This window comes from Somniosus microcephalus, unplaced genomic scaffold, assembly GCF_052327205.1.
Source record: "Somniosus microcephalus isolate GS21.2 unplaced genomic scaffold, FLI_Smic_1.0 unresolved_chr2, whole genome shotgun sequence".
NCBI classification, from domain to species: domain Eukaryota; kingdom Metazoa; phylum Chordata; class Chondrichthyes; order Squaliformes; family Somniosidae; genus Somniosus; species Somniosus microcephalus.
In genome coordinates this window covers 93,763,662-93,789,679 of record NW_028225180.1, presented here as the reverse complement: position 1 = coordinate 93,789,679, position 26,018 = coordinate 93,763,662, and the positions used below count along the sequence as shown (strand labels likewise).

Here is a 26,018-nt window from a genome sequence, read left to right as displayed (position 1 = left end):
GGAGACGGCGTCAGCGAGGGAGTTAGGACTGGTGGGATTCAGCGCATTAGTGGGACAGTGGCAAAGGAGGTAGCTCGGATGGGCCAGTGCGACGCGAGAGGGCCAAAAGGCGAGGTCCTTACCATTGCCGGGCAGTGGAGGGTCGGATACACCGCACGCTGTGGGGACAATCACACGTGCTCCCATGAGCACACACACGCGCTCCTCCAGCCGAGTGAGCTTCTGCAGCTTGGCGCGGCCACCCCTGGCACGGGCCTGGCGATTAAACGCTACTTTAGCCTGCAAGAGAAAGGACGGGCTGTAAGTGCGCAGTGAAGCCCTGATGTAGTGTGCACTGCCTCCCATGGTGGAATAGCTTGGACAGAGTGAAGCCCTGATGTAGTGTGCACTGCCTCCCATGGTGGAATAGCTTGGACAGAGTGAAGCCCTGATGTAGTGTGCACTGCCTCCCATGGTGGAATAGCTTGGACAGAGTGAAGCCCTGATGTACTGTCCACTGCCTCCCATGGTGGAATAGCTTGGCCAAAGTGTAGAGTGCCGAATGGCCATTTGATGCTCATGACTGTCCCAATGCTGCTGGCTGAGGGCTGGCCAAAAGGACTTTCAGGTCCCTTTGCCCATCATGTCAGGTGTACATGCAAGAATGAGGAGGAGACTGGAAAGGCTACTCACCCTCACAATCCTGGTCAGATCGTTGTATTTCTTACGGCATTGTTTGTGGGTCCTGGGGGCCTCGCCGGTGAACGTCACCCTCTGGGCGATCTGCTTCCAGGCTTTGGTGTAGTCGTGGTGGGTTGGATTCCTCCCACTCTCTGGAAACAAGATCTTGCGCCTCACCTCCAGAGCTGTGACCATTATGTCCAGATCACCCTCTGAGAAGCGCAGGGCACGCTGACGGGCCTTCTCTGGCGTTGCCATGACTCCCTGGGGCTGAGCAGTAGTGTTGAGGCCTCTTTGCAAGGCTGCAGTGTGCAGGGCGTGGCAGCAGACCAATTCGTCCCTTCCCCCTTTAAGAGCTGGTCGGCACCACGGGGTCTGCTGTCAGTGCAAAAATGACCGCACCCGTGCTGCGCCCCGCCTGGGCGCTATCCCTCTGGACCGCCGGCTTAGCGCCTAAAGAGAGTAGTGGAACGCCTCTTTTAGCGCTCCACCAACCTCTTAGGGCGAAGCCACTGAATTCCCGGCAACGGGGCGCTACTTTGGGGCGGGCGCTAACTTCGGGCGGGCGCTAAGGTTAGCGCCCCAAAACTGCCTATACTGAAAATCTAGCCCTAAATCTATAGAAGGGGTGAACGTGATGAAATATTTCCATTCATCACTGCCTGTGACTGAGATCGGTTTCAGTGTCATTTCCCTTCCCCCAGACCTCATTGTATTGTGTAGTGGAATGTGCTGTATTGTATACTGGAATGTGCTGGAATGTGCTGTGTGTAGGGCTCCGCCCATACCTGGCCCCGTTTGTAAGCCAGCTTCAGTGTAGCCCCAATCTCCAGAAGGACGACATCTCTCTCGCTTACGTGTTTCGTTCTAAGTTAATAAAAGCCTTGTTTTGTTCTGCTCCCTTCGAGTCTCGGAATTATTGAGGCACATCAGGTAATATGCTTCTTTTTTATTCTTCCTGCCAAATTGGACAACTTCACATTTTCCCACATTATACTCCATTTGCCAGATGTTTGCCCACTCACGTAACCTATCTATATCCCTTTTTAGCCTCCTTATGTCCTCCTCACAATTTACTCTCCTACCTATCTTTGTGTCCTCAGCAAATTTAGCAACCATACCTTCAGTCCTTCATCAAAGTCATTTATGTAAATTGTAAAATGTTGAGGCCCCAGCACTGATGCCTGTGGCGCACCACCCGTTACATCTGGCCAAACCGATAACGACCAATTCAGGCCTACTCTCTGTTTCATGTTAGCTAGCCAATCTTCTATCCACGCCAATATGTTACCCCCTACATAGCTTTCATTTCCACAATAACCTGTGATGTGGCAGCTTATCAAATGCGTTCTGGAATTCTAAGTACAGTGCATCCACCGGTTCCCCTTTCTCCACAGCACGTTACTTCCTCAAAAAACACCAATAAATTGGTTAAACATGATGGCCTAGAAATTCAGTTGGCGCCGCGCCAGTGCTTTAGCGCCGGAAAGTTAGCGCCGGCGCTAAGTCCCCCTGCGCGCACCAAAAATTCAGTTGCGCCGCGCCCAAATGGCTGCCGGCGCTACTGAAAGGTGTTTGCGCCTGAAAATGGGCGCTACCTGCCGCATTGCGGCGCTATTCCGGCGCTGCGGCGCCCAATGCGGTGCGGCAGGCTCGGGAAGTGCAGGCCTCCTCCTTCAGTTAAGGAGGAGCTGCCTGCACCCGCCCGCTGGCCGGTGAAATCTTCACAAAAATGAGCACAGCCTGAACCTCGCCTTCACAGAAGATGACCGACGTGCACAGCTGAATTCGTCCAACAGCTACATTGGTGACTCCGCCTCCATGAACGTGTTTCATGGCAGAAGCGCACAGCCTGAACCTCGCCTTCACAGAAGATGACCGACGTGCACAGCCGAATTCGTGTGAACGCTTTCACAAAAGAAGAGCCCGACGAACAACATCCGACAAGCAACAACCGATGAACACCTATTCCTACATTGGCGAATGTATTCACAAAGGAAGCGCAACCTGGAGGTGATCCCTTTTTTCACGAACGAAACTCAACCAGACCCCGATTTTTGTGAACGATTTTCACAAAAGAAGCACGCCATGGAAGCATCAGCCGTTTCGCTGTCGCTACCACAATTCAGGGAGCAGCAACTGCCCTCGTGATTTATTCAGGTAGAAGCCCCGTTCGCCAAGAACCTCAATGCAGTGCAGACCAACGAGGTCTCCTTATTCATCAGCTCTACCGCCTTACGAATCGTCCGCCTCCACGACATCTCGCAACGCTACAGCAAGTATGAATCCCTCCAAGCGCGGGTTCCGCAGGTTTGCGGGCCCACAAGATTGGAGCGTGCCCTCGCGGAGATGCCACGAGAACTCGCTCCTCAAGACCCACGTGGACCCATCCCTCGCGAACCACGAGGACCCATCCCTCATGAACCACAAGGACGCACTACTCGTGAACCACGAGGACCCATTCCTCGCCAACCACGAGGAACCATCCCTCGTGAACCACGAGGACCCATCCCTTATGAACCATGAGGACCCATCCCTCGCAAACCACGAGGATCCATCCCTCGTGAAACAAGAAGACTCATTCCCCGCCGACGACGCACCAGCCCGTCAGCCTGCTGGTTGTGTTTTCTACCAAGCTTTTTGGTGCAAAAGCGAAGCGTTGCCGGCCTCCCGGCAGGTTTCCCCCTAAATCAACAACAACTCGAAGCGTTGCCACCCTCTCTACAGTGTTCCCCTCAACAAACGCAAACATCTACTGTCGCTGCAAACACCGACGACAGGTCCAACGGGCATCCGGCGGCCGCGCTCGGTTACGCGAAAGTTGCTGTCATCACCGATCACTGATCAACGCAGCAATGGTTCACGCTCTTTTGTGTTACCATCTTAGCACTACGGCACACACAGTTCCATGCGTTCCAGACTGCCGAAGAGTTCGCTCACCTGTTGGCGAGTTCACGAAACTCGCCCGCCAAGTCCTCCTGAATCACCCGTTCGGCGTTCCTGCAGATTTTGTCAGCCTGGGGACCTTTTCCAACATCATCAGAACCATGGTCCGCGTCTGCCCAACCTGCCCGTCACTATGATGCAGCCTGCACTTTCGCCCCGGTGCCCGCTTCGACCCACGGGCCGCATCTCCACGGTCCTTTGCATGGCGAAATACATTTATTTGCCATGACGCCACAGTCCTTCGCATGGCTGGATGCATTTTATTCACCACGATGCACGCAAGGATCCTCTCATGTCCAGCACCTTTTGACCTCGCCCGCCAAGTGCAGACAGCACGACTGCCGTGATCACCGACCACCCATCTTCCTTACAGCACATCTGTTACGATCGTCCGCCTGATGACCAACCACCCAACAGTCTCTGTCTCGACACCACAGGAGGCGTTCGGACAGGCTCGTCAGACTACCTGACCTTTTGTCGTTCATTAAAGCGAATTCTGGGGAAGTGCATGTAGTGGTACCACTGAGTGTCCCTTACTTATTATACACTAGCTGGGGGTGCCTGGCGTTGCCAGGGCAATTATGGGCCACGTGGTCTCCCTGCCCCTGTCTGTCCCCTCTCTCTGTCTCCTCCTCTCCCCCTCTCCTCTCCCTCCCTGCCCTCCATCCCTCCCCTCTCCCTGCCTAGCGCCTGAGGCCCGGTGCCGTTGTGATACCGGCCGTGTGGGGCCTAGCGCTTCAGGCACGACCGGGTTCTCTGGCCGAGACGGACCCCAGCTGAGCTACCCCGCAGATGGCATGGTCGACGGCCAGCCGCTGCCACTCCCCCACCCGCTGTGTGTAAACTCACCTGCCGCTCCCGGAGCCGCAATGTGGGGGTTTGTTGTGCTGGTGCTGTCGCTGTGGGGATGAAAAAAATGGCGGCAAAGTTTCGGGAGACTGGAGGATTAGGCCCCGCCCATGACACTCCGATTGGTCAACCATCAGTTCACTGAACTGTAGGATTGGTCAACCAGCACGTCACTCAATGCTAATGAGTGGTAGGATTGGTCAACTGCTAATGAGCGGAGTTTTGAGGATTTTTGAAAGTTTTTTGTGTACTGTCTGAACAATTTTTGTCTGACCAAAAAGTAAATACACCTACGAGACTGCCCTAATGATAAGCTTTCTTTTGATATAACATGCGTGTAGGTACGCTCTATAACTTTTGATTGTATAGCCGGACAGTCAGACAGACAGACAGACAAACAGACAAACTCTTTTTTATATATATATATATATATACATATATATATAGATAGATAGATAATAATTCACTTTAACTTACCTATGTATATATGTAGTTTACCTGTTCGGGCCGTTGCCCCTTTAAGAACGCGACCTAACACAATGACGTCACGTCGCGCATCACATGGTTCACCTAAACGCGAGCCGGCCCAGCTCAGCCTCCCGCTCCCGCGGCAATTGCCGGACTGGCTCGGCCTCCCGCTCCCACGGCAATCGCCGGCCCAGCTCGGCCTCCTGCTCCCGCGACTTCGGCCGCACCGGCCAGCTCCAGTGCCGGGTAAACGCGATGACGTCACATCGCAAGTCACGTGATGCCCTAAGCGCGGGAAACGCGAGCAAAGCGATGACGTCATGATGCAAACGCGATGACGTCATCGCGCAAACCTCCGGACTGCCTAGTCAGTCCTCGTGATGTCCCCGTTCAGGTAAGACCTGTTCCAAGGCTCCCCTGCATTGATCTTGGTTGTTTTCTGTACTTCGTCAAATCTTTCATTAAAAACCTGTTGGATTGTTTCTCCCGAGTCGACTTCACTGATTTGGTTAGGAATACACTTATGCCTACAATACTATCTTTAACTTTTTTAGTTAACCATGGATGGTGGGTCCTCCCCTAGGAAATTTTCTTTCTTGTTGGAATGTATATATTCTGTGTATTTTGAAATAACCCCTTAAATGTCTGCCACTGCAACTCTATTGACCTATCCCTTAACCTAATTTGCCAGTTCACTTTAGCTAGCTCTGATTTCATGCCCTCACAATTGTACTTATTTAGGTTTAAAATATTAGTTTTGGACCCAATTCTAACTCTCAGACTGAATGTAAAGTTCAATCATTTATGATCGCTGCGACCTAGGGGCGCCTTCACTAGGAGGTCATTAATTCATCCTATCTCGTTGCACAATGCCAGATCTAGTATAGCCTGCTCTCTTTTTGGCTCCAGAACGAGCTGGTTTAAGAAACTATCCCGAAAACATTCCATGAGCTCCTCATCTAGGCTACCTTTGCCCATCTGATTTTCCCAGTCTATATGCATATTAAAATCCCCCATGATTATTGCTGTACCCTTCTGACAAGCTCCCATTATTTCTTCCTTTATACTCCATCCTACCATGTGGTTACTGTTAGGGGGCCTGTACACCACTCCTACAAGTGACTTCTTGCCTTTATTATTTCTCAATTGTACCAAAACCGCTTCTACATCCTGGATTCCTGAACTTAGGTCATCCCTCTCTATTGTGCTAATACCATGATTAATTAACAGAGCCACGCCGCCACCTTTTCCCACCTTCCTGCCCTTCCTAAATGTCATGTACCCTTCAATATTCCGGTCCCAATCTATATCATCCTGCAACCAGGATTCTGTAATGGCTATCAGAACAAATTTAATTATTTCTATTTGCGCTATCAGTTCATCTTTTTTGTTTTGAATGCTATGCATTCAGACGCGCAAGCCTTTAGTTTTGTCCATTTATTATTTTTGTAACCTCTAGCCTTATCTGTTGATTTACTCTTAGATTTATCCTCTCTATTCCTTCCTGTTATGGTCAGTTTATCATTTCCCACGTTAATACCTTCCTGTAATGCTTCATCCTAGTCCAATCATACCAAGTAACAACATACAAATATGTGTTTTAGCCAATATTCATGAGAAGTTTCTGTTAATGTTTTATCCAAAATGTAAATATTTATTTTCAATACATTCCATTCTTAGACTGATTTTACTGCATTTTGGAAGCGGCTTAATCAGATGCAGTGAATGGTGTGACATAACGGTACACCCGCAATACTGCTAAGTGTGAAAGGAATGGTTTGGGCATTGTAGGGATACTTTATTTTATTGGTGTGGGGTGGTGCCAACCTGGTACATCATGTGGCAGTCAGGTTGTGCAGCGTCAAGTGAAGTAAATCTAGCCATGGTGACCATTCCTGGTCTCCCGGGAAGTAATATTGTCAGGTGCTGATGTCCTCTGTCCTGTACGGCATCAGGTGATTGTGGAGAAGCTTGGTGTTGATGTTTGTGCTGCTGCTGTGCCTGGAGTTGCAGGTGTTGGTGCTGATCCTGGTCAGATTCTGAGGCCCAAGGTGAGAAAGTATAAACTGTACCCATTCTGACATAATAAATGGCAGGTGAATTTGAGATGACAGAAGAAATCTGTTAATGGTGAGAGAGGTTGAGAGAGGTTGTTCCAATGAGGGGACACTGGTTAGAGTGTGTTATCCAAACACTTGCAACCTGCATAAAGATCAATCTGTCTTCCAAATGCAGTAAGTACTAACTTGTGAGCTTGGAAAGTGACAAGCTGTGAGATGGGAGCATTTATAGCACATTTTAAGCTGTCAAGTAATGAGATGATTCCATGGCCATTCAACTCCTACAATGCTTCACCTACGTGATCGCGGAGTATTGTGCAACACGTAGGAGACCTGGTAAACTCTGGAGGCGTGCTGAAAATAGTTGTTAATCCTTTGTTAACATGGTCATAAGGAAGTGAATTGCCTCCCCCGCTGCTGCATATCGTGTATGCTCAGCACTGACAGACCGGATATTTGGGTAATGCTCGTGGTAGAGGGTTGACAGCGGGGTCCAGACCCGCCAGGGAAAAGTCCATGTTCCCAACCCACCCGCCACTGATCGTGTGCGCTGAACTCTCTCAAAATGTCCTCCTCACTGTGAATGTATCTCACTCTGTCCAGCTCCCCATATATTCAGGGGCGGTCAGTAAATGTGTTTATTAAATAAAGTGCGGTCTGTGTGAAGCCTTTAAATGTCCCTCAGTCCGGTCACATTCCCTGATGATGAAAATTACCCTCATGGAGCTCAGTGACCGGCCCCGTCATGTTTGGGGAAACATGTCTCATTTCAGCTGCTCCTTAAGTTCAGTATTTTTTGGGAACGGGACGAATTACCACTAATCAAATGATAAAGCATTGATTCCCTGTACTTTGTGCATTATATGAATCTGTATAATATCTTGGGGTGAGTTATATTGTGAAACGGCGCCAACTGCTGCTGTAAAATCCGCCCCCCGGATTTTATATATCAAGGAGATTTGATTCTGTCCCATTACAATTTTAAATGTCCCTGTACTCCTAGTTTATAGGGCAGGGGAGTCTCTCACTTGTTCCCCATTAAACAGGCCCTTCATTTATTTCAGGTGTAACTGTCCCGACAGTTTTTGGGGAATTTTCGGAGTTCCCTTCCCGAGCAGGGCCTCACACACAAGGGTGGGAATATGGGAAATTCCCCTGGTTCACTGCCCCCGGTTTATCCAGGAACTGCCCACTGTGTGCATAGCCCCACCACTGGCCGGGTCTAATACCCCACAACACGTTAGATTGGAACGTTTTTACGGGCAGATTTAAGGTCTTGAAATAATTCTCAATACCCCAAAACTCCCAATCCTGGAAACTTCTCACTCGAGAAGACACAGCCTCCATGGTATTGGGTTAAAAATCGAACTGTTAGTGATTTATACTCGGGTTTCTCTCCTGTTTCTAGTTGAAATGGTGGATGTGGAAAACATTTTAAATTAATTTTATATTTACTGCTGGATTGTATTTTGTTTACTTTCTGCTTTCCAGGCGTATTAAATATGATTTGATGGCGAAGATATTCCGATCCCTACAGGTGGGTACATGCTGTGTACCCACCCGTAGTGTCCTCGGAAATGCCGGTTTCAGGCATGCACAGCACATGCGCTGAATACCAGCATTTCTGATCTGTCAAGAATTCTCCTGACAGATCCTTTGCCTGCCCTGGAGAAGTGCCTCTGTGGGCACATAGATCCGTTTTTTGGAGACCCTCCGCCCGCAGAAAATCATTACAATTCTTACGCCTGGTAAAAGCGTAAGGCCTGCTTTTACCAGGATAATAGTGGAAAAAGTTTTTTTTTTAATGTTTTCACTGATTTATCATTTAAAAATACTTTTTAAAAAAAGGTAAGTTTATTTTTAGCCCCGTTAAAATCTTTAATTAATTTTTTGTTTAAAATATTTAACTTATTGTAATTTCAAGTCATTTTAAAAATGTGATTTTTTTTTAAAAGTGTATAAATTTTACTATGTTTTGAGGTGATCTCCATTCATATATTTGACAGTTCTTCCTTTCAAGTGTATGAAAGGAGATTCCCTTCTTTGATTGGCTCCCCATGGCCCACGTGATCCCAGGGATGCTGCGAAATGCCTGCGTCTCTGGGATACATGAGCCCTGCGCACTTGGAGTTTGGATAGGCCCAGGATCGGAAGTGTGTGCGTCCCGAGAACCCTCAGGTAAGAGTGCAGATTTTTCCAGATCGCAGGCCTCCGCATGCGGGAGGCCTGCGATCAGAAAATCCGGGCCATTGTAATTCAATTATTAGACCATTTCAGTGACTTGTATTTGCTCATCTGAAATGACTTTAAAATCCCTAGCTTTCCATGAGGATCAGTTCTATATTTTCCCGCCCTCAGGGAATTACCAACCGATCCTCTTATTATTGGTCATATTTTGTTGAATCTGGTTTATCTGAACTGTTTGTTACCCTTAATTACGGAGAAACAACACCATCCGTGACTATTCTACAATTCACCCAACAGTTCAAGACAAATAAACAGTTACCTCAACTCTCGGCATTTGTGCAGTACGTGTCCGAGCCGCTGGAGGCCTTCACACTGAATGTAGCAGTTCACTAGATTGAGGTGTTTTATTGTATCACAGAGTCCAATGACATGAGACAGGACCGCACAGTCAATTGGGGTCAGTCGCAAGCCATTAAATGTAAGTCTTTCCACAGTTCCCACTGTGGCCCGATTTAGCGCTGTATTCTGAGACTCAAACAGATAGTGCAACGTTTTCAGGAAGTCCCTTTTACCAGTTGCTCTCGCTGTATTTCCAATCTTTCCTTCAAATTTCTCCTTTACCCAGTCAATCACTCGGCAGGTGGTTTGATGAAGAAATGGACCCAGAAACTCCTCCAGTGGCCGATCTGACTTTAAGGAGGAGAGACCAGCAACAAAACGGAGAAATATCTCAAATCGCCCATTTTCTTTGCTGTGGGCTTCGCTGAGGATTTTCTGGAAGTCCCCAGGATCTGGAGTCAGGAATTGTGCGAGTGCGGCTACAAACTCTTGGATGGTGAGGTGCGGGAGTGTGTACACCACGCTCTGGACAGAATCATCTCTCTCCAAAAGTTCCATCATAAACCCAGACAGGAACTGGGAAGGTTGCAGATTGTACTTGATCAAATCATCATTTCTAAACACAACCTTCTTCTCGGAGACTCCTGTGAAGGCCATCTCACCAAGCTTCAGTAACACATCACGGGGGCTTTCAATTTCTCGGCCGTGGTTTTTCAGAATTTTGTAAATATAGTAGGAATATAGTTGGGTGATGGTCTTGGGAACTCGCTGCTTTTTCCTGTCTCTTTGTGTAAAGAAGGGGCCCAGTGACAGGCCAAGGATCCAGCAGTAGGAAGGGTTGTAGCACATGGTGTACAGGATCTCGTTCTCCTCCACGTGTTTGAAAACAGCTGCTGCCACCGTCTGATCTTCAAAAAACTTGTTGAAATAATCCTTCCGTTCTTCACCAACAAATCCCATGATTTCAGCCCAGACACTGAGCTCAACATTTTCCAATAAATGTAATGCAGTGGGGCGGCTGGTCACTAGCACTGAACATCCCGGGAGCAGCTTGTGCTGTATTAAACTGTACACAATGTCAGACACTTCACACCAGTCTTCGGGATCTGTGCACATGTGCTGAGGTTCTGTATTCCTCCGATTGTCAGCAAAATCGATCCCGTCCTTGAATTCATCCAAACCATCGAATATAAACAGCAATCCCTCTGGGTTCTTCCAGAGCTCCCTAAGAATATTCCCAAAGTAAGGATACAGATCCAGTATCAGATTCCTCAGGTTTATTCTACAGTTAACAGCATTCAAATCCCGGAATTTGAAACTGAAAACAAATTGAAAGTGCGGGTATATTTTCCCAGTGGCCCAGTCATGAACAATCTTTTGTACCATTGTTGCTTTTCCAATCCCTGGGACTCCGCTCACTGCTGCTGAACTCCCCTGCACTTCACTCACTGCTGCTGAGCTCCAAGATTTGGATCGCCGGAAGAATTGATTCATTTTCTGGAGCAATCGGCATCTCCGGGAGAAACTGCTCTTGAACAATTGGTCAGTTCGGATTTTTTCAAGCTCTCTCCGTAGGTGTTTCTCTCTCCACTCTTCATGATCTTGGCCTCTTGCCAGCAGTTCATGTTCTACAAGTTTTCTATCTCGAATAGTAGAAATGACCATTAGCTCAGTGTATCGATCAGCCAGCTGGAAACTCTTAACCTTCTCCTTTATTAGGATAATGTTCACTCTCAGAGTTTCAATTTGTACCCGGAGTATTTCCTTATGTTTCTGTTGAACATCTTTAATTAGAACAGACAGAAATTTCTTCTCAATATCAACACAAATTGGAAATAGCACTTTGCAATTCAGTAAGCTTACAAACGATTTATTTCACAGCTTCATTGGAGGCGTGGAGAGAATATGAAATCAAGTGAGTGAGAAATGTGGTTGAAAGACAATGTTGGCTCAGAAATGTTTCAGATGCTCACTTGATTTTACTATTTATGCAATTTGGACATTTCCCTGAAGGTGCTAGTTTCCCTATGATGGTTAATATTATCAGCCCTACCAGCGCTATGAACATCTCATTAAAAATCAATCATGATTCTGGTTAGAAAACAGTGGTGGTTCTAATGCTAAATGTATGAATAGTGCATAGAATAGTGGAACGCTGGCATCTCGAACAGTGGATGCTGATTCGCTGAATTCCTTCAACCTAGATCTGGACAGCTCTCTCGCTGAGCTGGACATCACCTCTTACAAAAGATAGATACTGCGGGGAATGTAATGCCACAGTGATCTGCTGGAACATGTCCAAACGCCTAGGAGAAGAAATTCCCAGATATCCCCCACCCCCAATTAGTTTAGGTTTTTACCTGGTTTTCTGCTTCTCCCTGGAGATCACTGTGTCTAATAGGTGGAGAGTGTATATAATTTACACAAAGTATCACAATTCTGTGGCTCAGGCGTGGTGGACCAAAGGGTCTTTACCTGTCCGCCATTGTTCATATGTTCCTTGGAACTGTTTTCATCGAGTACATAAGTGAAACTGTTTCCAGTGGCAGACGGGTCGGTAACTAGAGGACACACATTTAAGGTGATTGGCAAAAGAACCAAAGGCGAGGTGACTAATTTGCTGACGCAGCGATTTTTGGTGATCTGGAATTAATTTCCTGAAACAGTGGTGGAAGCAGATTTAATAATTACTTTTAAAAGTGAATTGGATAAATACTTGAAGGGAAAATAATTGCAGGTCTATGGGGAAAGGGCAGGGAAGTGGGCCTAATTGAATAGCTTTACCAGAGAGTCGGCACAGGCAAGATGGAGCAAATGGTCCTCTTATTTGTTGTATCATTCTATGAGTTGGTGTATTCTGTTCAATGGGAGAGGAGCAGATTGCAAATATATCAGAGATCCACTGTAATTTTATCAGATCTTACACAGATTATCTGTGGTACTTTGTTCAGTGAAAGAGGAGCAGACTGTGAATGGACAGAAGTTCCACTCTGTGTCCTTTTTGACCCTAATCTGAGCTTCCCAGCCCATATCCCCTCCACCACGAAGATCACCTTCATAATATCGCCTCTGTATGCCCCAGCTCATCTGCTGCTCAAACCTTAAACAAAGCATTGTTACCTCCAGTCTGGTCTATTCCAAGGCTCTATTGTAATCCTACAGCGTTTGTTACCTCCTGTCTGGTCTATTCCAAGGCTCTATTTTAGTCCTACAATGTTGCAAACTCTATAAACTTGAGCTCATCTAAAATCCTGCTGCTCGTATCCACACTCGCACCAACCTCGTTCACCCATTACCCCCGTGCTCACTGAACGACGTTGCCTCACAGTTCAGAAACTTTTCGATTTAAATATTCTCATTCTTGTTTTCAAATCACTCAATGGTATTGTCAGCACCATATCTCTGTAACCTTCTCCAGCATTACAACCAACAGAGATCTCTGTGCACCTCCTGTTCTGGGCTCTTGTGCACCCCAAATTGCCATCCATCCAACATTGGCGGCCGTGCCGTCAGATTCCTCGGCCCTGAGTTCCCCATTACCTCCTTAACTGTTCCTTCTCTTAATATAAGCTCCAGTGTTATTGTATCAGGACTCGGGCAGATGCTCTGCTTTATTGTGTGCAGAGAGAAGGGCAGATTGTTTGTGTTTCAGGGATCATGCAGGTTAACTGGGGTATTACCTGCACTGCTATCGTTACCCGATCACAGGCAAAGTTTACTACTATTATGAATGAGGGGAATCAGATAGTTGATTTACGTTAACAAGAGTTTAGGATGAGGGTGTTAAGATGTATTGTGTTTGGACATGAGACTCAGGTATTTAAATGGAATTCACAACATTAGTGCAGGAAACAGTTTCACAATTACCAAACAATTAATAATGGAGAAAATTGAATGTCAGAAGTAAGAAGTGAAATCAGGGATATGTGTTCGCCCAAAGACTAAATATAGTGAGGGACTAGTTACTGGGGAAGGACACTAAAGGTGCAATATAAGCGGGGTTTACATACAATTAAAGATGTGTCTGTGTCTGCGTATACACTAAGAGGAAGGGTAGGTGGGATCATCTCTGCTAAAGAGAGAGAATCATTTGGCCAAAGGTAATTTTCCTGACCCTACTCATCCACAGCTGCTGGACCTGGGGGAGAGCAGTGACCGAGGTAGAGCATAACAGCGGCGGCAGCAGCGAGGCCCGACCACAGCGGCTGGACCTGGGAGAGAGCAGTGACCGAGGCGCAGCATAACAGCGGCAGCAGCAGCGAGGCCCGACCACAGCGGCTGGACCTGGGGAGAGCAGCGACTGAGGCAGAGCATAAAAGCGGCAGCAGCAGCGAGGCCTGTCCACAGTGGCTGGACCTGGGGGAGAGCAGTGACCGAGGCGGAGCATAAAAGCGGTGGCAGCAGCAAGGCCCGACCACAGCGGCTGGACCTGGGGGAGAGCAGCAACCGAGGCGGAGCATAAAAGCTGTGGCAGAAGCGAGGCCCGACCACAGCGGCTGGACCTGGGGGAGAGCAGCGACCGAGCCGGAGCATAAAAGTGGCGGCAGCAGCGTGGCCGGACCACAGTGGCTGGACCTGGGGGACAGCAGTGACCGAGGCAGAGCATAAAAGCGGCGGCAGCAGCGAGGCCCGACCAGAGCGGCTGGACCTGGGGGAGAGCAGTGACCGAGGTGGAGCATAAAAGCAGCAGCAGCAGCGAGGCCCGACCAAAGCGGCTGGATCTGGGGGAGAGCAGTGACCGAGGCGGAGCAGAAAAGCGGCGGCAGCAGCGAGGCATACCAACCCAGCAGCGGGGAGAGAGGTAAAAAGTAATCAGAGTGTGACGTCACCAGGGAGAAGGTAATTTATTGGTTGGTGAGTATTTCTCTATTTTTTAAACTTTAACTCTGGTTTATAGTTGCTAAGATCTTTCTGGTGTAGCGGAGACTGTTGGTAAACCATACAAGCGCCCTAGTGTATATCTTTAATTGGTGGTATTGAATTAATTTAAATTAATTAAAGGGTAAGTCATGTCAGGACAGCCCAGCCCCGTGTTATGCTCCTCTTGCTCTATGTGGGAATTCAGGGACGCTGCCTGTGTCCCTGACGACCATGTGTGCCAGAAATGTATCCAGCTGCAGCTACTAGTAGACCGCATTGCGGCGCTGGAGCTGCGGATGGATGAGCTTTGGAGCATTCACGATGCTGAGAGGGTCGTGAGTAGCACATTTAGTGAGTTGGTCACACCGCAGGTAAGGGCTGCACAGGCAGAAGGGAAATGGGTGACCATCAAGCGGAGCAGTAGAAGCAGGCAGGTAGTACAGGGGTCCCCTGTGGACATCCCGCTCTCAAACAGGTATACCGATTTGGATACTGTTGAGGGGGATGACTTACCAGAGGAAGGCAGCAGCAGCCAACTTCCTGGCACCAGGGGTGCTTCTGCTGCTCAGGAAGGGAGGAAAAAGACTGGGAGAGCAATAGTGGTCGGGGATTCTATCGTAAGGGGAACAAATAGGCGTTTCTGTGGCCGTAGACGTGACTCCAGGATGGTTTGTTGCCTCCCTGGTGCCAGGGTCAAGGGTGTCATTAAACCGCTGCAGGGCATTCTGAAGGGGGAGGGTGAACAGTCAGAGGTCGTGGTTCACACTGGGGCCAATGACATGGGTAGGAAGAGGGATGAGGTCCTGCAGCAAGAATTTAGGGAGCTGGGCAGCAGACTAAAGAGCAGGACCTCAAAGGTTGTAATCTCTGGATTACTCCCAGTGCCACGAGCTAGTGAGTATAGGAATAGGAGGATAGAGCAGATGAATGCGTGGCTAAAGATTTGGTGCAGGAGGGAGGGCTTTAGTTTCCTGGATCACTGGGCCTGCTTCTGGGGAAGGTGGGACTTGTACAAGTCGAACGGGTTGCAGCTGAACCAGAGCGGGCAAATATCCTTGCGGATGGGTTTGCTAGCACAGTTCGGGGGGGTTTAAACTAACTTGGCAGGGGGATGGGATACAGAGTGGAGCTATAATAGGGGGTGATGTACAGCAAAGTATAGAGGAAAAAATAAGTCAGACTGGAAGGCAGAGCAAATATGTAACGGCACAAGGGAGTAGGGCAAGGCTAAATGTCATGTTTTTTAATGCAAGGAGTCTTACGAATAAGGTGGATGAACTGAAGGTGTTGATGAACACATGGGAGTATGATATTGTTGCTATCGCGGATACATGTTTGAGGGAGGGGCAAGACTAGCAGCTCAATATTCCGAGGTATAGAATCTTCAGGCGAGATGGGGGGGGTGTGGGGAAAGAGGAGGGGGTGTCGCAATATTAATTAAGGAAACAATTACTGCTGTAAGGAGGGATGATATATTAGCAGATTCCTCTAATGAGGCCATATGGGTTGAACTTAAAAACAAAAAGGTGGCTAGCACTTTGCTGGGAGTGTACTGCAGGCCTCAAACAGCCAGGGGGAGATAGAAGAACAGATATGCAGGCAAATCTCAGAGAAGTGTGCAAATAATAGGGTAATTATAGTGGGGGATTTCAACTTCCCCAATATTAACTGGGATAGTCAGAGTGTGAAAGGCTTAGAGGGTGCAGAATTCTTAAAGTGCATCCAGGAGAGTTTTTTGAGCCAGCATGTAGAAAGTCCTACAAGAGAGGGGGCGGTACTGGACCTAATTCTAGGGAATGTGGCCGGGCAAGTGGTAGAAGTGTTAGTAGGTGAGCACATTGGTGACAGTGACCATAATTCGGTGAGATTTAAGGTAGTCATGGAAAAGGACAAGGATGGACCAGAAATAAATGTTCTAAATTGGGGGAAGGCCGATTTTAATATGATAAGGCAGGCTCTGACAATGTGGACTGGGATCAGCTACTTGAAGGAAAATCCACATCGTAGCAATGGGAGTCTTTCAGAAAGGAAATTGAGAGAGTACAATGGCAACATGTAAAGGTCAAGGGTGGGACCAACAAGCCCAGGGAACCTTGGATGTCAAGGGATATACGAGAATGGATTAGGAAAAAAAGGGGAGCTTTTGGTAGATACAAAGGACTAAAGACAGAGGAAGACCTAGAAGAGTATAAAAAGTGCAGGGGGATACTAACAAAAGAAATTAGGCGAGCTAGGAGGGGCCATGAAATAACACTGGCGAGCAAAATAAAGGAAAATCCTAAGGTATTTTATAAGTATATTAAGGGCAAGAGGATAACTAGGGAAAAATTAGGGCCCGTTAGGGACAAAAGTGGCAAACTGTGTGTAGAGCCAGAGGATTTAGGTGGGGTTTTAAATGAATTTTTTGCATCTGTGTTCACTATGGAGAAGGACGATGTGGACATAGAAATCGGGCAGGGGGACTGTGATATACTTGAACATATTAGCATCGAGAGGGAGGAGGTACTAGCGGTTTTAGCAGGCTTAAAAGTGGATAAATCCCCAGGCCCGGACGAGATGTATCCCAGGCTACTATGTGAGGCAAAGGAGGAGATTGCAGGGGCTCTGACACAAATTTTCAGAACCTCTCTGGCCACAGGGGATGTGCCAGAGGACTGGAGAACAGCTAACGTAGTACCATTATTCAAGAAGGGTAGTAGGGATAAACCAGGGAATTACAGGCCAGTGTGCCTAACATCAGTGGTAGGGAAATTATTGCAAAAACTTCTGAGGGACAGAATTGGTCTCCACTTGGAGAGGCAGGGATTAATTAGGGATAGCCAGCATGGCTTTGTCAAGGGAAGATCATGTTTGACCAATTTGATTGAATTTTTGGAGGGGGTGACTGGATGTGTGGATGAGGGTAGTGCAGTGGATGTGGATTACATAGATTTCAGTAAGGATTTTGATAAAGTCCCACATAGGAGACTGGTCAGGAAGGTAAGAGCCCATGGGATCCAGAGTGCCTTGGCAGATTGGATCCAAAACTGGCTTAGTGGCAGAAGGCAGAGGGTGATGGTGGAAGGTTGTTTTTGTGACTGGAAGCCTGTGTCCAGTGGGGTACCGCAGGGATCGGGGCTGGGTCCCTTGCTGTTTGTTGTCTACATTAATGATTTGGATGTGAATGTAAAAGGTATGATCAGTAAGTTTGCCGATGACACAAAAATTGTTGGGGTGGTAATTAGCGAGGCGGGAAGCCTCAGGCTACAGGACGATATAGATGGGTTGGTCAGAAGGGCGAAACAGTGGCAAATGGAATTTAACCCTGAAAAGTGTGAGGTGATACATTTTGGACGGACTAACAAGGCAATGGAATACACAATGAATGGTAAGACCCTAGGAAAGTCAGAGGATCAGAGGGACCTTGGTGTGCATGTACATAGATCCCTGAAGGTAGCAGAACAGGTGGATAAGGTGGTTAAAAAGGGTTATGGGATGCTTGCCTTCATTAGCCGAAGCATAGAATATAAGAGCAGGGAGGTTATGATGGAGCTGTACAAAACGCTGGTAAGGCCACAGCTGGAGTACTGTGTGCAGTTCTGGTCGCCACACTATAGGAAGGATGTGATTGCTTTGGAGAGGGTGCAGAGGAGATTTACCAGGATGTTACCTGGGCTGGAGCGCTTCAGCTATGAAGAAAGACTGGACAGGCTGGGTTGTTTTCCTTGGAGCAGAGAAGGCTGAGGGGGGAACTGATTGAGGTATATAAAATTATGAGGGGCATAGATAGGGTGGATAGAAAGGAACTTTTCCCCTTAGTAGAGGGGTCAATAACAAGGAGGCATAGATTCAAGGTAAGGGGCAGGAGGTTTAGAGGGGATTTGAGGAAAAACTTTTTCACCCAGAGGGTGGTTGGAATCTGGAACCCACTGCCTGAAAGGGTGGTAGAGGCAGGAACCCTCACAACATTCAAGAATTTTTGGATGAGCACTTGAAATGCCATAGCATACAGGGCTACGGACCAAATGCTGGAAAATGGGATTAGATTAGATAGGGCTTGATGGCGGGCGCGGACGCGATGGGCCGAAGGGCCTCTTTCTGTGCTGTATAACTCTACGACTCTATGACTCTATATTACATCTGCTTCATAAATTATGAAATATTTTGCAGCAGATTTATGCATACATTCATTACAATTGTTTTTATAACAATCCTGTCATATCTCTGATTGGAATTAGAAATAGAACTGTCACCCACTTCACTCAGTGTAACACAGAAGCAAAATACTGCGGATGCTGGAAATCTGAATTAAAAACAGAAAATGCTGGAAATACTCAAAAGGTTGGGCAGCATCTGTAGAAAGAGAAACAGAGTTAAAGTTTTTTGATTTTTTTATTCATTTCTGGGATGTTGTCGCCGCTGGTAAGGCCAGCATCTATTGCCCATCCCTAATTGCCCTCGAGAAGATGGTGGTGAGCCACCTGCTTGAACCGTTGCAGTCCGTGTGGTGAAAGTACTCGCACATTGATGACAGGTAGGGAGTTCCAGGGTTTTGACCCAGCGACGATGAAGAATTGGCGATTTTTTCTAAGCCAGGATGGTGTGTGACTTGGAGGTGAACATGCAGTGTTCCCATGCACCTGATGCTCTTGTCCTTCTATGTGGAAGAGGTCGCAGATTTGGGAGGTGCTGTCGAAAAATCCTTGGCGAGTTGCGGCAGTGCATCTTTTAGATGGTACACACTGCAGCCACGGTACACTGGTGGTGGAGGGGGTGACGGTTCAAGGTGGTGGATGGGATGCCAATCAAGCGGGCTGCTTTGTCCTGGATGGTATCGAGCTTCCTGAGTGCTGTTGGAGCTGTACTCATCCAGGCTAGTGGAGAGTATTCCATCAAACTCCTTACTTGTGCCTTGTGGATGGTTAAAAGGCGGGAGGTGAGACAATCACCGCAGAATACCCAAGCCCTGACCTGCTCTTGTTGGCACAGTATTTATGTGGCTGGTCCCGTTAAGTTTCTAGTCAATGGTGACCCCCAGGATGTTGATTGTGGGGGACTCAGTGATGGTAATGCTGTTGAATGTCAAGAGAAGGTGGTGAGACTCTCACTTGTTGGAGAAAGTGATTGCCTGGTAATTGTTTGGCACAAATGTTACCTGCCACTTATCAGCCCAAGCATGAACGTTATCCAGGTCTTGTTGCATGCGGGCATTTTTTTATTTTTTTAATTTTTTTTATTCATTGATGGGATTTGGCCTTCGCTGGCTAGGCCTGCATTTAGTGCCCATCCCTAACTGCCCTTGAGAAGATGGTGGTGAGCCGCCTTCTTGAACCGCTGCAGTCTATATTGTGTAGGTACACCCACAATGCTGTTAGGAAGGGAGTTCCAGGATTTTGGCCCAGCGACACTGAAGGAACGGCGATACAGGTCCAAGTCAGGATGGTGTGCGGCTTGGAGGTGAACTTGTAGGTGTTGTTTTCCCATGCATCAGCTGCCCTTGTCCTTCCAAGTGGTAGAGGTCGCGGGTTTGGAAGGTGCTGTTGAAGGAGCTTTGGCGAGTTGCTGCAGTGCATCTTGTAGATGGTACACACTGCAGCCACAGTGCGCCGGTGGTGGAGGGAGTGAATGTTGAAGGTGGTGGATGGAGTGCCAATCAAGCGGGCTGCTTTATCCTGAATGGTGTCGAGCTTCTTGAGTGTTGTTGGAGCTGCACTCATCCCGGCAACTGGAGAGTATTCCATCACACTCCTGACTTGTGCCTTGTAGATGGTGGAAAGGCTTTGGGGAGTCGGGAGGTGAGACACTCACCGCAGAAGTCCCAGCCTCTGGCCTGCTCTTGTAGCCACAGTATTTATATGGCTGGTCCAGTTCAGTTTCTGATCAATGGTAACCCCCAGGATGTTGATAGTGGGGGGTTCAGCGATGGTAATGCCATTGAATGTCAAGGGGAGATGGTTTGAGTCTCGCTTGTTGGAGATGGTCATTGCCTGGCACTTGTGTGGTGCGAATGTTACTTGCCACTTGTCAGCCCAAGTCTGAATGTTGTCCAGGTCTTGCTGCATATGGACACGGACTGCGTCAGTATCTGACGAGTCTCGAATGGTGCTGAACAGTGTGCAATCATCAGCGAACATCCCACTTCTGACCTTATGATGGAGGGAAGGTCATTGATGAAACAGCTGAAGATGGTTGGGCCTAGGACACTGCCCTGAGGAACTCCTGCAGTGATGTCATGTGATTGAGATGAATGACCTCCAACAACCACAGACAACTTCCTTTGTGCTAGGTATGATTTCAACCAATGGAGAGTTTTCCCCTTGGTTTCCATTGACTTCAGTTTTGCTAGGGCTCCTTGATGCCACACTCGATCAAATGCTGCCTTGATGTCAAGGGCAGTCACTCTCGCCTCACCTCTTGAGTTCAGCTCTTTTGTCCATGTTTGGACCAAGGTTGTAATGAGGTCAGGAGCTGAGTGGCCCTGGTGGAACCCAAACTGGGCGTCAGTTAGCAGGTTATTGCTGAGCAAGTGCCGCTTGATAGCACTGTCGACGACACCTTCCATCACTTTGCTGATGATTGAGAGTAGACTGATGGGACGATAATTGGCTGGGTCGGATTTGTCCTGCTTTTTGTAGGCAGGACATACTTGGGCAATTTGCCACATTGCCGGCTAGATGCCAGTTTTGTAGCTGTACTGGAACAGCTTGGCTAGGGGCGCAGCTAGTTCTGGAGCACAAGTCTTCAGTACTATTTCCGGAATGTTTTCAGGGCCCAAAGCCTTTGCAGTGTCCAGTGTCTTCAGCCATTTCTTGACATCACGTGGAGTGAATTGAATGGGCTGAAGACTGGCATCTGTGATGCGGGGCATGGACTGTTTCAATGTCTGAGGAGTTATGAATGCCAATGAACACTTTGCACTCATCAGCGAACATCCCCATTTCTGACCTCTTGTTGGAGGGAAGGTCATTGGTGAAGCAGCTGAAGATGGTTGGGCATAGGACACTGCCACGAGGAACTCTTGCAGCGATGTCCTGGGGCTGTGATGATTGAGCGTCAACCAGCACAACCATTTTCCTTTGTGCTGGGTATGACGCCAGCCAGTGGGGATTTATCCCCGATTCATACTGACTTCAGTTTTCCCAGGCTCCTTGTGCCACACTCGATGAAATGCTGCCTTGATGTCAAGCGCAGTCACTCTCACCTCACCTCTGGAATTTAGCTCTTTTGTCCAAGCACTTTCGACGACACCTTCCATCACTTTGCTGATGATTGAGAGTAGACTGATGGGACGATAATTGGCTGGGTCGTATTTGTCCTGCTTTTAGTAGGCAGGACATACTTGGGCAATTTGCCACATTGCCGGCTAGATGCCAGTTTTGTAGCTGTACTGGAACAGCTTGGCTAGGGGCGCAGCTAGTTCTGGAGCACAAGTCTTCAATATTATTGCCGGAATGTTTTCAGGGCCCAAAGCCTTTGCAGTGTCCAGTGTCTTCAGCCATTTCTTGACATCACGTGGAGTGAATTGAATGGGCTGAAGACTGGCATCTGTGATGCGGGGCATGGACTGTTTCAATATCTGAGGAGTTATGAATGCCAATGAACACTTTGCACTCATCAGCGAACATCCCCATTTCTGACCTCTTGTTGGAGGGAAGGTCATTGGTGAAGCAGCTGAAGATGGTTGGGCATAGGACACTGCCACGAGGAACTCTTGCAGCGATGTCCTGGGGCTGTGATGATTGAACATCAACCAGCACAACCATTTTCCTTTGTGCTGGGTATGACGCCAGCCAGTGGGGATTTATCCCCGATTCATACTGACTTCAGTTTTCCCAGGCTCCTTGTGCCACACTCGATGAAATGCTGCCTTGATGTCAAGCGCAGTCACTCTCACCTCACCTCTGGAATTTAGCTCTTTTGTCCAAGTTTAGACGAAGGCTGTAATGTGGTCGGGAGCTGAGACACCTTGGGGGAAACCAAGCTGGGCATCAGTGAGGTGGTTATTGGTGAGTAAGAGCCATGTAATAGCACTGTCAATGACACGTTCCAGCACTTTGCTGATGATTGACAGTAGACTGATGGGGCGGTAATTGACCGGATTGGATTTGTCCTGCATTTTGTGGAAAGGACATATATGAGCAGCATTTCACATTGTTGCAGAGATGCCAGTATTGTAGCTGTACTGGAACAGCTTGGCTAGAGGGACGGCTAGTTCTCTAGCACATGTCTTCAGCATGATAGCCGGGATGTTGTTGGGGTCCATAGCCTTTGCTGTTTCCAGTGCGCTCAGTCGTTTGTTGATATCACGTGCAGTGAGTCGATTTGGCTGAAGACTGGCTTCTGTGATGGTGGGGACCTCAGTAGGAGCCCGATATGGATCATCCACTTCGCAATTCCGGCTGAAGATGGTTGCAAACGCTTGAGCCTTGTCTGTTGCTCCACCAACATTGAAGATGGGGATATTCAGGGAGCCTCCTCCTCCAGTTGTTTATTGGTCCACCACCATTCACAACTGGATGTGGCAGGACTGCAGAGCTTGGAGCTGTTCCGCTGAATCTGGCATCGCTCAGCCCTGTCTAAAGCATGCTGCTTCCACTTTTTTGCTTGCATGTAAACCTGTGTTGTAGCTTCCCCAGGTTGGCACCTCATTTTTAGCTACGCCTGGTGCTGTTCCTGGCATGCTCTTCCATACTTCTTATCTGACGAAGGGTCATCATCCTGAAACGTTAACTCTGTTTCTCACTCTGCAGATGCTGCTTGACTTGCTGAGTTTTTCCAGCATTTTCTTGTTTTATTTAAATGTAATGTTAGAGCAGAATTCGTTCAGATCTACCAAAAGTATAGGTTTAATTTTGGACTTAGTTTTCTATAATGCAGAATTGGGAAATTAAATATTTGCTGCTGTTAGATATTCCATTGGGTCTAGAATGATATCTGAAATGAAGGAAAATGCTGACAATAGGAATATTAATATTATCCCTTTCACTGCCATTAGGAAGCTCGCCAATAACGTCCTACACACCATAAGTATTGTCTTGGGGTTTCATAGTAAATCACGATCTTGCCAGGTCTGTAGAATCATAGAATGGTTACAGCACAAAAGAAGGCCATTCGGCCCGGCGAATCCGTGCCGGCTCTCGGCATTCAGCCAGTCTTCACTGTCCTATTCTTTCCCCATAGCCCTGCAATTTTTTTCCTGCAAGTACTTATCCAACTCCCATTTGAAAGCCAGGATTGAGTCTGCCACCAGCACCCTTTCAGGAAGTGCATTCCAGATCAGAACTACTCGCTGAGTAAAAAATATTTTCCTCATTTTGCCTTTGGTTCTTCTGCCAATCACCTTAAATCTTTGTCCTCTAGTTCTCGACAAGGGCAAGGATAGACCAGGAATAACATTTCTAAATTGGGGAAAAGCAAATTTTGCTAAGCTCAGAGGGGACTTAGCCATATTGGACTGGAAACAGCTACTTGAATGTAAATCACTGTCAGAGCAGTGGGAAGCATTCAAGGAGGAGGTCCAAATGGTTCAGACCAAATAAGTGCCCTGAAAGAAAAAAGGTGGGATTACAGGATAGGATAAAGAAAAAAGGGAGGTGTTTGACCGATTACGAGGGCTTTTTACTCCAGGATCTTTAGAGGAGAACAGAAAGTGTAGGGTGCAATTAAAAAGGATATTAGGAAAGCATAGAGAGAGCAGGAACAATTCTTGGCAAGTAAAATCAAGGAAAACCCAAAGATATTTTATAAATATATTAAGATTAAGACAGAAATTAAAGAATGGGTAGGGCCTATTAGAGATCAAGAGGGTAATCTGTGTGTGGAGGCGGGAGACATCGGCAGCGTTCTTAATGAATACTTTACATCGGCTTTCACAAAGGAGAGGGGCGAGGCAGATATTGCTATCAGGGGGGAAGCGGTGTGAAATATTAGATGAAATTAACATAGTGAGAGAGGAAGTAAAAAGTGGTTTAGCAGCTTTAAAAGTGGATAAATCCACAGGCCCGAATGTAATGTAGCCCAGGCTGTTAACTGAAGCAAAAGAGGAAATAGCAAAGGTTCTGACCATCATTTTCCAATTCTCTCTGGCTTCCGGTGTGGTGCCGGAAGACTGGAGGACTGCTAATGTAGTACCCTTGTTTAAAAAGGGAGAAAAGGATAAACCGATTAATTACAGGCCAGTCAGCCTAACCTCGGTGGTGGGAAAATTATTGGAAAGAATTCTGAACAACAGGATAAATCTTAACTTAGAAAGACACGGATTAATCAAGGATAGTCAGTATGGATTTGTTAAAGGAAGGTCGTGTCTGATAAACTTGATTGAATTTTTTTGGAGATAATCAGGAGGGTAGATGCACGTAGTGCATTTGATGTAGTGTATATGGACTTTAGCAAGGCTTTTGATAAGGTTCCACATGGCAGACTGGTCACGAAGTTAAAAGCCCATGTGATCCAGGACAAAGTGTCAAGTTGGATTCAAAACTGGCTTGGAGGCAGGAAGCAGAGGATAATGGTTGATAGGTGTTTTTGACTGGAAGTCTGTTTCCAGTGGGGTTCCACGGGGCTCAGTATTAGGTCCCTTGCTTTTTGTGGTATATATCAATGATCCAGACTTGAATATAAGGGGTATGATTAAGAAGTTTGCAGATGATACTAAAATCGGCTGTGTGGTTGATACTGAAGAAGGAAGCTGTAGACTGCAGGACGATATCATTAAATTGGACAGGTGGTCAGAACAGTGGCAAATGGATTTCAATCCGGAGAAGGGAGAGGTAATGTATTTGGGGAGGGCCAACAAGGAAAGGGAATACACGTTAAATGGTACGACACTGAGTAGTGTAGAAGAACAAAGGAACCTTGCAGTGCATGTCCACAGACCACTGAAGGTAGCAGGCCGGATAGATAAGTTGGTTAAGAAGGCATACGGAATGCTTGCCCTTATTAGCCGTGGCATAGAATACAAGAGGAGGGGATTAAGCTTCAACTGTATAAAACACTAGTTTGGCCTCAGCTAGATTACTGCATGCAGTTCTGGTAAGCACATTACAGGAAAGATGTGATTACACTAGAGTTGGTACAGAGGAGATTTATAAGGATGTTGCCGGGTGTAGAAAATCTTAGATATGAGGAAAGACTGGATAGGCTGGGTTTGTTTTCCTTGGAAGTGAGGAGGCTGAGGGGAGACCCTATTGAGGTGTATAAAGTTATGAGCTGCCTAGATAAAATGAATAGAAAGGACCTATTTCCCTTAGCAGATGGGTCAAAAATGAAGGGGCACAGATTTCAAGTAATTGGTGGAAGGTTTAGAGGAGATTTGAGGGGAAATTTCTTCACCCAGAGGGCTGTGGGTGTCTGGAACTCGCTGCCTGAAAGGCTGGTAGAGGCAGGAACACTAACCACAAATTAAAATTTCCTGGATGTTCACTTGAGATGCTGTAACCTGCAGGGCTACGGCTCAAGAGATGGGAAGTGTAATTAGGCTGCATAGCTGCTTGTTGGCCGGCGCAGATACGATGGTCCGAAATAGCCTCCTTCTGTGCTGTAAATTTCTATGATTCTATGATTCAATGATAATCTCCACACTTTTGAACTCTATACTTCTACTCAGGAAGCCCAGGGTCCCGTAAGCTGTTTAAATTGCTTTGTCAACCTGCCCTGCCTCCTTCAATGATT

The 26,018-nt window shown here is 47.4% G+C and overlaps 1 protein-coding gene across 2 annotated transcripts in view; it reads right to left on the bottom strand.

The window, feature by feature from the left end:
• Positions 1 to 26,018, bottom strand: part of LOC147093044 (NACHT, LRR and PYD domains-containing protein 3-like) — a 64,383-nt gene that overhangs the window by 9,373 nt on the left and 28,992 nt on the right. The window contains exons 5-6 of one of the 2 annotated variants that reach the window (XM_085976370.1): positions 11,021 to 11,293; positions 9,490 to 10,957 (exon numbers count right to left, since the gene is read on the bottom strand). In XM_085976370.1, the coding sequence (XP_085832496.1) occupies positions 9,490 to 10,957; positions 11,021 to 11,293 (1,741 nt within the window). Of the gene's footprint in view, positions 1 to 9,489; positions 11,294 to 26,018 lie in introns of both variants that reach the window. The other variant, XM_085976369.1, reaches the window with a different exon arrangement.